This window comes from Rhagoletis pomonella, unplaced genomic scaffold, assembly GCF_013731165.1.
Source record: "Rhagoletis pomonella isolate Grant_MI unplaced genomic scaffold, Rhpom_1.0 Rhpom_scaffold_03415, whole genome shotgun sequence".
Classification (NCBI taxonomy): Eukaryota; Metazoa; Arthropoda; class Insecta; order Diptera; family Tephritidae; genus Rhagoletis; species Rhagoletis pomonella.
In genome coordinates, this window is record NW_023461967.1 from 1 (window position 1) to 11,400 (window position 11,400).

Sequence of the window (11,400 nt, forward strand, 5' to 3'; positions counted from 1 at the left end):
TTACATATATCCACTTACTTTGGCTAAAGCAAAAAAAAAGGCAGCAGATCCCTTTGTTTCCCTAATTGAAATGTTTTCTGGTTATGCCCATCTAAAAAGACGAACACCAGAAGGAGGAATCCCAAGGCCGGATTATAAGAGTTTCATACCAGCTTATGATCCAATTAATTGGGAATACCTCTCTAAACGTAGCTGGGGCATTGGAGGTTTTCGAGGAATGCACCAAGAGTCCAAACGAGCGGTTACAACTTCACGCGCTTTCTGGATATTGTAATATTTGTATGTAGCACATACATCAAGCGATCGGTTTTATTTATCACCGCCATACCTACATACATACGGGATTTTATTTAGTCGTGCTGCAACTAAAATGAAAGGACCTTCGTGAATTGCATCGTTCTTTTGGAGGTTGAGAAACGCCCGATTCTGGCTCTGTAGGTGGAAAGAGCTGGGTAGCGAACTTTCGTAATGGTGACGGTATACTAAAATATTTATTTGATATTCCACCGATGGTAGCTAATTTTATGGGATTTATTGGTTTTATTCTAGGTGAACGAATTACATCCTTTTCTAATAGCGTCAATACATATTATGACTGGTAAACGTAATGGTAGTGTGCAACGTAGTACTGTAGCGACCCATCGCTCCGATCCCTGTAGCAGATATGCCTGTGACCGCCAGAAAAGTAGCAGCAACGACGGCAACGACGTAATCGTTTGAGACCATGGTTGATGATCAGCACCAGCAGGTACTGGCGTTTGCAACGTATTGCTATGGGTGAGTGATGAAAGCTCTTTTATTTAAAGCTCCATTTTCATTCAAATTCTGTATTAATGCTGAACTGAAGGTGCGTCATCTACTTAGAGAATATAGAATATAGAAAGCCTATTACGAGCTGACCCGCATCTATCATCTGAAATTTCGGTATATACATACAAAGGGTATCGACGATCGTGTTTAAAGGTGTTATGCTTTCCTTTTATGACCTAATCAATGGAAGAAACGAGCCCGTTGGCAAAAATACGTATGCGACAGTGCCACCCCGATCAGTTCAACGTAGTCTGAACTAGGGATGTTTCGAATATCACATTTTCCACATTCGCGTATGCGAATGCGAATTTTCGGAAGGCGAATGTGTATAATAATATAAATATTTGCAACATCCCTGTTCTGAACATTGGCATACATATGTATGTAATGATTCTTCACTGCTGAACCCGAATGTAAAATATAAGGAAGTAGAAGTGCAAGCGTGTTGTTATTTTACCCATTGCACTGATTCCACAATATTGGAAGTGAGCTTGTGGCTTGTTCAACTGAGTAGTTGAATGAAAAATTAACGATGAGGCGGTATGGAAATATTCGATGCCAATTTCCCCCTCCCCCACAATTCAATCTGATAGGGAATTTACATGAGGCGATTTTACAGGCAACTTTTAGTTGAATGCAGCAGTTGAATGGTGTAAATGGCCTTTCCACTAATCGCTTTCAATGAAGTTGGTCCGCTGCCCACTTGAGTTCAACCTTTGGTTCAACCAATCGCCTGTGAAAGTTGAATCATGTAAATTCGCTATAATCTAGTTTAATCGTAGGCTGATTATGCGTCTTGCATATTCTTTCTTATCTTTTCAAATTATTTGGTCTTGAAAATGTCAAATATTTTAATTTCTTTTTATACAAATTCAAAATTGCTCAAGTATTCATAGCGATAATTCTGTAGCTGGAATATTTGGCATTTTAGATGTGGGATTGCGTAGGGAGTAAGAAGTGGAATAGCTGGGTTTTGTGAAGTGGAATTAATAGTACGGGAGTTTATTCAGATATTGTGCTGTTTTCGTTGCAGGGCGGAAGTAGGACCAATTTTGCAATTGGTCTTGTAATTTCTCCCTTAGCTGTGTCGATGTCGACTACTCTTACTAGGTTGTCGGAACCTGGGTGTAGCTTGACTATTCTGCCCAATCTCCATTCGTTTGGTGGCAGGTTTTCTTCTTTAACGACGACCAGGTCCCCTTGTTTTAAGTTGGTTTGTGGATGTTTCCACTTGATGCGTTTCTGCATCTCGGTGAGGTATTCCAGTTTCCATCTCCTACAAAATGTCTGATGTAGGGCCTTCAGTTTCTGCCATCGATTTACGATCGATTTCGGGTGGGGCAAGAAGATGCCCGCCGACTAGGAAATGACCTGGGGTAAGTGGCTCCAGGTCAGACGGTTCGTTTGAAGAGGGGCTTAGTGGTCGTGAGTTGAGACAAGACTCAATACGGCATAAGAGTGTGCTGAACTCTTCAAAGGTATATTTGTGGTCGGACGCAACCTTTTTAAAGTGGGTTTTGAAACTTTTCACCCCAGCTTCCCACAAACCGCCCATGTGAGGGGCCGCAGCGGGTATGAAATGCCACTCTAAGGTTTGATGGCTGTATTTAGTGAGGGTGCTATTGCGTGCCTCAGCTAAAAATGCTTTAAATTCCGCTCGTAAAGATCGTGAGGCTCCGACAAAGTTAGTACCATTGTCGGAGTAAACATTTTTTGGACATCCTCGTCTAGCAACAAATCTTGCGAAAGCGGCTAGAAAGGACGCGGTGCTAAGGTCGCTGGTAGCTTCAAGGTGAATGGCTTTCGTTGAGAAGCAGACGAAAAGACACACGTAGCCTTTTGACATGCGACATCCTCTGCCCCAGTAGGACTTGATGTCGAACGGGCCGGCGAAATCCACTCCCATGTTTGTGAATGCACGGGAAAAGGTTGTGCGTTCTTTGGGAAGGATTCCCATAAGTTGAGTTTGCGACCGTTTCTTGTGGATCGTGCAGACCTTGCAGTTATGTATGACGGACCGTATCAAGTTTTTCACCCTGGGAATCCAATACAGCGATCGGATGAGTCGCAGCATCAGCTGGTTTTCTCCGTGCACGGAAATTTTATGGATAAACTGGACAAAGAGACGGGACAACCTACAACCATACGGAAGAATGATAGGATGACGTTCATTGTAGGACAGATCGCAAGATGCGCTCAGACGACCACCAGCCCTCAGAATCTCATCTTTGTCGATGAACGGGTTAAGAGGCAGGACTTCACTTTTTCCGTCGATTTTAACCTTATATATTCTTCGCTGTAATATTGTTTTTGACAAATTGTTATTAAGCGTTGGGTCGTTGTTTTAATTTCGTTGGCCGAAATTGAACGAGACTCCGCTTTAAAGGAAGATTTCGCTTTGGGATTGATTAATTGATAGAATCTCATAATATAAGATATAACTCTCAAAGCCCGTGACAAATCAGAAAATCGATCGAGAATGTCGTGAAAGTCGCTTACTTTTGTTGTTGCATGAACATGCACCCTTTTTCCTTCAATGGTTGTGTCATAGTCCGATTCTTGTGCTGGCCATCTCGAATAGGCTTCTTGTAACCAAGAAGGACCCTGCCACCACAAGGAGTTGTTGACTATATCACTCGCCGAGAATCCTCTGCTGGCTAGATCCGCTGGGTTTGAGGACGAATCCACGTGGCGCCAATCTTTGTTTCCTACCTTGTCTACTAGCTTTGTTAACCTGTGGGCAACAAATGTTGACCCCGAACATGGAGGTTTTTGAATCCAAGCTAAAACTACCGTTGAATCCGTCATCAAATTCACCTTCAAATGAGCAAGGCTAAGGTTTTCAACGACAGTTTCAATTGTTTCGGCCAGTAACACTGCACCACACAACTCCAATCGGGGCAAAGATATTGTTTTGACCGGCGGTACCCTTTTTTTTGCCATAAGTAGGTTGACGAAAACTTTATCCTCAGTCTGAACCCTTAGAAAAACTGTCGCAACGTATGCCTTTTCCGAAGCATCGCTAAAGCCATGTATTTCTACATTATCGGTTTGCGTGAAATATACCCATCTTGGTATGCGGATGTTGTTTAATTCCGCGTAATCATGCGTAAATGCTTGCCAACGATCCCAGGTATTTGGAGATACGGTTTCAACCCAACCTGTTCCTTCTAACCAAATATTCTGCATAATGATCTTGGCGACGATTATAACCGGCGCAAGCGATGGCTGAAAGTATTGCCCTCTTTGTAATAATGCTACTATTTTCAATTGGTTTCGCTATAAAGTAGAAGTAATCGGAATGGGCGTTCCATCTGATGCCCAAAGCCTTTACTGCACTGGTATCTTCAAACTCTAAGAAATCTTTACTAAGTAAATGACCTTTTGGTATTCCTTGAAGTATTTTGCTAGAGTTTGAAGTCCATTTTCGTAATGGAAACCCGGCTGAATTTAGCACCTGTGATATCTCTTCTCGAGCTCTTATCGCGGCTTCGACGCTATGTCCCCCGGCGAGTACGTCGTCAACATACATACATTTTCGCAAAATGTCAGATGTGATTGGATGAGAGCTCTCCACATCATCAGCAAGCTGGTGTAATGTCCTTATCGCAAGGTAAGGAGCACAGTTTATGCCAAAAGTCACGGTTTTTAATTCGTACAAACTGATCGGATCTTTTGGGCAATTACGGAAAACTATTCGCTGATATTTTGTTTGATTTTGATTTACCCAAATTTGTCGATACATCTTTTCTATATCGCTGTTGAATACGTATTTGTACAGTCTCCAACGTAGTATAAGAATGGGTAAATCGGCCTGAAGTACTGGGCCTGGAAGAAGGACATCATTCAAACTCATGCCATTAGCGGTTGGGCATGATGCGTTGAGTACAACCCTGACCTTTGTAGTGGTGCTTTCTTCCTTTAAAACGGCGTGGTGAGGTAAAAAATAGCAGTCCGTTGAATCTGGTGAGATGTTTTTATTAATTTTTGACATATGTGCTAGTGACTCGTATTCAGATACAACCCGGTTGTACTCTGTTTGAAGGACAGGTATTTTCGCTAGTCGCGTCTCGTTCCGGTAGAACTGAGAGCATGCACTTTTCAGCGAAGGTCCTAAGCACACATTTTTCGGAAAATCCCGTTTAAAAGGTAGAGACACAATGTATTTTCCATCTGTATTGCGTGTCGTAGTTGCTTTGAAGAGCTCTTCGCAGTATTTATCATCTTCGTTGATGCCTTTTTTCTTTGGGACATCCTCCAGCTCCCAAAATGCAGCTAGCTGCTTGTCCAACGTGACTTCGTTAAAATACGATACGATATTGTTGGTTGGACTGACTGAACCCGCGCGACCAGTCAATATCCAACCGAACACGGTCTCTTGGGCGAGAAGCGTATTTAATACGTTCTTCCTCATTCCGCTTAAAATTATTTGCGGGTAAATATCTCCTCCTAAGACAAGGTCAACTGGCTCATTGACGAAGAATCTTTTGTCCGCCAAGACCAAGTCTGGGAACGATTGCCGCATCATTGCGCTTATCTGACAAGGCGGAAGATCCCCGGTTAATTGTGGTAAAACCAGCACGATTGCTTCTATATTAATTAACGGGTCTGTGGGAGACCGAAGTTGAATAGCAAACGCTTCTTTTACCTGCGCAGATACAGAGTTATTGATGCCCGAAACTTGGGCATGCAAGCGTTTTGATGGCATGCTGATTCTCCGTTTGAGTCTCTCAGTAATGAACGAGCACTCAGAACCAGAATCTATAAGCGCTCTAGCCGAAAAATGTATACCATTATAGTGTATGTTTACGCGTGCTGTTCCTAACAAAACTCCTTTACTTGTATTTGCGTAACAAGAATTTACATTTGTAACCGATTTAATGTCTCCTTTTTCAGACTCGCGTCTTGATTGAGCCTGGTTTGGAGTCGATTCTACGTTACCCGATGGATCAGTTGTTGCTCTTGGCTGAATTGGCATATGGAGCAACTTGTGATGTCTCGAATGACTAGTTCTGCAGTTAAATGAGCTGGTACATCTTGAGACTGTGTGCCCAGCAGATAGACAATTCAAGCAACTGCGAATGCTCTTCACGTAATCTACTCGCTCCGTCGGCTTTAGACGCAAAAATCTGTCGCACTTAGATAGCTTGTGTACATTGCTGTTGCACATTTTACATGTCGCCTTTGCCACACTGGCTTGAAAGGCGCCAAGCTTTTTTGCAGGTGTCTCTGCAGAAGTCCGAGAGCTTGGTGGTTTAGGTTTCGAAGCTATATCTCCCCTGAGACCTGTGACGGTTTCCAGTGTTTGAAACCGATTGGATAGGAATTTATCCATATCTACCCATTTAGAAATCTCAGTTTTATTTTCTATGGTTTGCTCCCATAGTGCCAGTGTCGTTTCTGGCAGTTTTGTCTAACACAAATATGTGAATATTGCATCCCAATTTGAAACATCAATCTGATGACACTGAAGCGACGAGATGCAATTATTAATGTCGCGTTGCAGTTTCTTGATGGAGCTACCGCATTCACTCTCAACTGCGTTTAAATAATACCTTAATAATACCTTTAATTGAGCATTGACCAGGATACGTTTATTTTCGTACCTGTCACATAGATTATTCCAGGCCGCACCAAAGCCATCGTTGGTTAATGGGGATCTCTGCACTATTTCCTTGGCCTCCCCTTGGGTTTTTTGCCGGAGGTGATACACCTTCTCAACTGGGGTAAGGCGCTTATTTAGAATGTATATGGCCGTAAACATATCCCTAAACGATGGCCACGAAAGATAATCTCCTTTAAAAATGTCTGTGTCACAAGGAGGGAGATGAATATTAAGCTCGCGACCTGACTTGTATTCGCTTTCCTTTTCAGTATTTGCGAGTTGCTCTGAAAGATCAGCGATTGCTGCTTGGCACCGCAAAAAACTGAAGTACGTGCTTTTATACTTCTTTTTAACCGATGCCAGGTCTTTGGTTTAGAGCTCTTTTGATGCGCAAAGCTCATCATAAGACCCCTTTACCTTTTCCCACAGAGCCTTTAATTCATCCTTTTGGAAAGTTAAGGAGTGTTTTGTGTGCTCTGATGGCTGCATAGAGTTGTAGTCAGATTCAAATTCTGCTACTGAATCTGCCTGACGAATAAAGGTATCCATTTTTGGCAACCAAAGACCACTCAATTGGACGCAAGAAAAGAAATTTGTCTGTAGTAATAGAAAACGCCGATTTGTAGGAAAATATTGCTACTAACCGCTTAGCCCGAAATAAGCCTAGTTCTTATAAGAACAACAAAAGATAATTTGTATATTTAAGTAATGACTTATTTATTTTCCAGCCAAGTGAAACTGTTGAGTACGTAATTACGTATATATGCGTATATGCAAAAGAAATGTGCAAGTCACTCGCCACCCAACTTATAAAAAATGTGATGTACGTGTGTAACTAATTAGAATCCACAATATGCAATTTATTTAAAATTTCTAATGAAAAAATTTTGTTTGTTCAAGCGCGGCTGTGATTTTGTGCAACAAACAAATAAATGGGGGAAACTACCCAGTGAAGTGATCAGCTATATGTACAAGCGCGCCACTAATAATAGACAAGTGCAATTTGAAAAGAAACCAAAGGAGTTTCGCAAACTATACTTGAAGTTACGCGATTAATAAAATGCAAATAAAAGTGAAAGCCAGTAAAATGAGAAAAAACTAAATTCTGTGCTTTGCAAGAAAATAATAAATTTTATCAATCTTGTGCTTCGGTAAATGCGACTGGTATTTTTACACAAACAACACCATATCAAGAATCAAAATGGACGTTCGCGCAATTCGTTAATGTTAGCCGATACACCAATAAACGTGAAAATGTTATATTTTTTTATTTTCGGAAAAATATTAAGCACTGAGTTTTCTCCCCTTTTTATTTTTACAAAATAATCACGCGCGTTTTTTTTTTTTTTGTTAAGATTCATACACACACAAGTGCAATGAAATTCAACCACGTACCTTAATGTGTTGTTATATGCCGTGTAGTGCGATATGCTGGTTTATTAAAAAAAATGTGTTGCTGACACTAGTGGTGCTGTGATGCAAACGTGATGCTGTGATGCAATACAAAACGTTGATTTGATGAACAGCCGGTTAAGCGATGAACCAAAAAACTCTGCTTGTGTAGTAAGCCGAAGAAAAAACGCTTGATATAGCTCTTGTGGCACGTTGGTTGTGGTGCGAAAAAACTCAGGTTGTCGTAGACGTAGACGAACGTGATGCTGTTGTGACCAATGTGGAAAACTGTGGCGATCGGTTGAGGCAGTTGAAATACTCAGATGTGATGCTATGTGGACTGTATAATTTGGTTACTTTTTAGGCTCGAAGACCAATATTTTCGCAGGTGGCGTCGCACGAAGATGGAGCGCACCAGCGTAAAGTTGATGTAACGAAAAATAAGAATAAATAAAAGACACAGTGGTTTTAGTACAGTGAAATCAAAGGTCGTTTTATTTGTAGGTATCTGTGCGTTTAAATACTTTCATACACAAGAATTGGCTTACCAAACGAGGTGTGACAGCTGCGATATCTCCTTTCAGACGGTCTTCTAACAAGTGAAGAAGTGCTAACAAACGAAAAGGGATGTAGCCCACCGCACAGTAACTTTCGTTAAGTTTCCCCTCCAATAAGTTACCGTACAGTGGGGCTTATTGTTAGCGGCTGGAAAGATAGCCGTAACTTATATATGTGTTTGTGTGCTCTTACATCAAGTGACAAAACGCGGATTAGAGCGGTGCAATATATTTAGGTTGCGGACCTAAACAGGCAGTATATCGTTTCGTCAACAACATTTGTTCCACAACTGTAAACTGGGTGCCAAGACGTGTATGCTCTGACTGTTTGTGTGATGACAGGAGATACTACTTCATTTCGTCCTCGTTCACCACCAGACCCATTCGCTTTGCTTCTCTATCCAATCCCGAGAAGGCAGAACAGACGTAGCCCTTGTTTATATCGATAATATCGATGTCGTCGGCATACGCCAGCGATTATACGCTCTTGTAAAGTATTGTGCTTGAGCGGTTCAGTTCTGCGGCTCTTATTATCTTCTTCAACATCAGTTTAAGAAATCACACGAGAGGGAGTCACCTTGTCTGAAACCTCGTTTGGTATCAAACGGCTCGGACAGGTCCTTCCCTGTTCCGACGGAGCTGGTGGTATTGATCAACGTCATTTTACACAGCCGTATTAGTTTCGCGGGGAAACCAAATTCAGACATCGCGGCATAAAGACAATTTCTCTTCGTGCTGTCGAAAGCGGCTTTGAAATCGACAAATAGATGGTGTGTGTCGATTCTATTCTCGCGGGTCTTTTCCAAGAATTGGCGTATTGTGAATACCTGATCTATGGTGGATTTGCTAGGCCTAAATCCACACTGATAAGGTCCAATCAGTTCGTTGACGGTGGACCCCAGTCTTTCGCACAATACACTTGATCTTTTAACCTATGTATACTTAGAAGGCTGATTCCACGGTAGTTGGCGCGAATGGCGGGATCGCCTTTCTAGTGGATTGGGCAGAGCACACTTACACTGCATTGTAACACATTTACTAAAAACCCCTGGTAACTTCCTGAAAAGAATACGAATGTTTTTGAAACTAATTTACGATAAGAATGTTCAAAGCTCTATTCACCTTGAGCAAAAAATTTCGAAATTGCAGCCCGTAGATTCTCTCAAGGATGTGCCTTTTTGCGAAGGCTGCTCATCAATAGTCTTTGCGAATCGACGTGAGTGCCTTTGTAACATAGCTATGCTACAGGAAATGAAATGTAATCCAAATTGCGGCTGGTATTTTTTTGCTATCACATACTTCCATTTTCACTATTTATCACCACTAAATTGGACTATTTACCACCATTAAAATGCGAGCAAATTTTTACAGCTGCTGTTGTTGTACAGCGCCACTTTCGGACGGGTAAAATACTAAAATTTAGGCTAAGTTTTTTTAGCGAAAGGGAGGGCAGAACCGCAATTTTTGGGGATAGCCAAAAATTCGGATAAAATGTTAAGCTTTCGCATTTTAGCATATTTTAGCGATAGCGAAAGTTAGAATCCGGCTGCTGGTCGACACAGTTGGCTTTGATTTCTAAAACAACTTCATCAGTAAGAAACGGGATAATAATTCCAAATTTTCGTCTTTGTTTGATATATAATTGCAAAAAAAAACGCGGTTTCATGAAACTTTCGCAAATATCAACAACACCAAATTTGTTTTTCAACATGGTTGACAACCGAAGAAGCCTTTCTTTCTTTGAACATCCAATCAGCCAAACTGCAAACATCTCGCCTTTTGTAATAGCATGATAGCCCAGACAAAAACTGTTTTTCTTGAAAACGGCTAAAAACGACGGCTTAAGTAAAACAAGATCAATTCATTACATCCCAGTTTATCAATTTCCATTTCCATTTTATTTACCGCAAGTTAACAAAATTGTAAAAGCTTGCATTAAATCATAAATGGAAATAAATCAGAAAATTTTTGAGGTTATGCAAATAAGTCAGTTTGTTTTGCAAACAATGATAAAAAGTCACTTTTTTAAACTAGAACATAGGTTCTCACTTATATATTTTTTTCCAGTAAAAATTTTCCGTTGATTATTCGGACTTTATAAAAAAATGCACTTTAAACTTAAGAAATAAACCGGTTGCGCAAACAACGTGTCAATAAAGTTTTAAAAGTGTAACTTTGTTTGATTGCTGTCTAACGGTGATTTTTATTTTACAAAGACAAAGTGAAGTTTCTGTTATTTTGGAGTATTCCCTACAGAATGACATCAAAAAATAATGTAAAACTGCATTTACGAAATTGGACTTTCGCACAGCCAAATGAATCATTTGACCTAATGTGCGTTGGATCGAATCCAAGTTGAAGAAATCTGATGGGGAAATGTGGTGATCTCCGAAATAGCAGCTATAACTTCTACCAGAAATGTAAATTGTGTTTTTTTCAATATAAATTTTATTAAAAATTTTTGAATATAGTTACAAAGTCCTTTAAAAACTACAGTCGTCAGAGAGAAAATCTAAAAACGCAGTTTAATTATATTTGGCACATGGTTTCGTGAGTATGTTCATTGCTTCGTGTGTTTTGAAATTCTTTTGTTTTTGTCGCTCGGTGTAATTAGCTGCATATAACTACGCATTTCAACATTTGTACAAAAATTCAAAAAATATTCACCAACATTTCAAACTTTTTACTCAGAATTTTTATACAAATTTTAGGTAGGCAGTTTTATAGCCCATTAAATTATAGTAGGATAAAGTGCAAGTTTGAAGTGGCTTTAAACATCCTAGATTTTTTATAATTTTGTTTGCTGGTTGTGTCACGCATTTTCTCCCACACAAAGGATGTTCTAAAATTTTTTTACATGGAAGAAAATGCCCAGCATCGGAAAAAAATTACCAAAAATCAATGGTATTTTGTAGCTGCTGGAAACTTGCACGTCATCCGACTATAATTTAATGGACTATAAAACTGGTTACCTACCTAAAATTTTTCTAAAAATTCTGAGTAAAAACTTTGAATATTTGGAAAATATTTTTTGCA

At 40.2% G+C, this 11,400-nt stretch overlaps 1 protein-coding gene across 1 annotated transcript; it reads right to left on the reverse strand.

Moving 5' to 3' along the window:
- Positions 1 to 3,985: 3,985 nt before the first annotated feature.
- Positions 3,986 to 6,145, reverse strand: LOC118754119 (the record flags this gene model as incomplete). Its single annotated transcript, XM_036488978.1, has 1 exon — positions 3,986 to 6,145. A coding segment is annotated over exon 1 (2,160 nt), but the record flags the coding sequence as incomplete, so codon positions are not given.
- Positions 6,146 to 11,400: the final 5,255 nt, after the last annotated feature.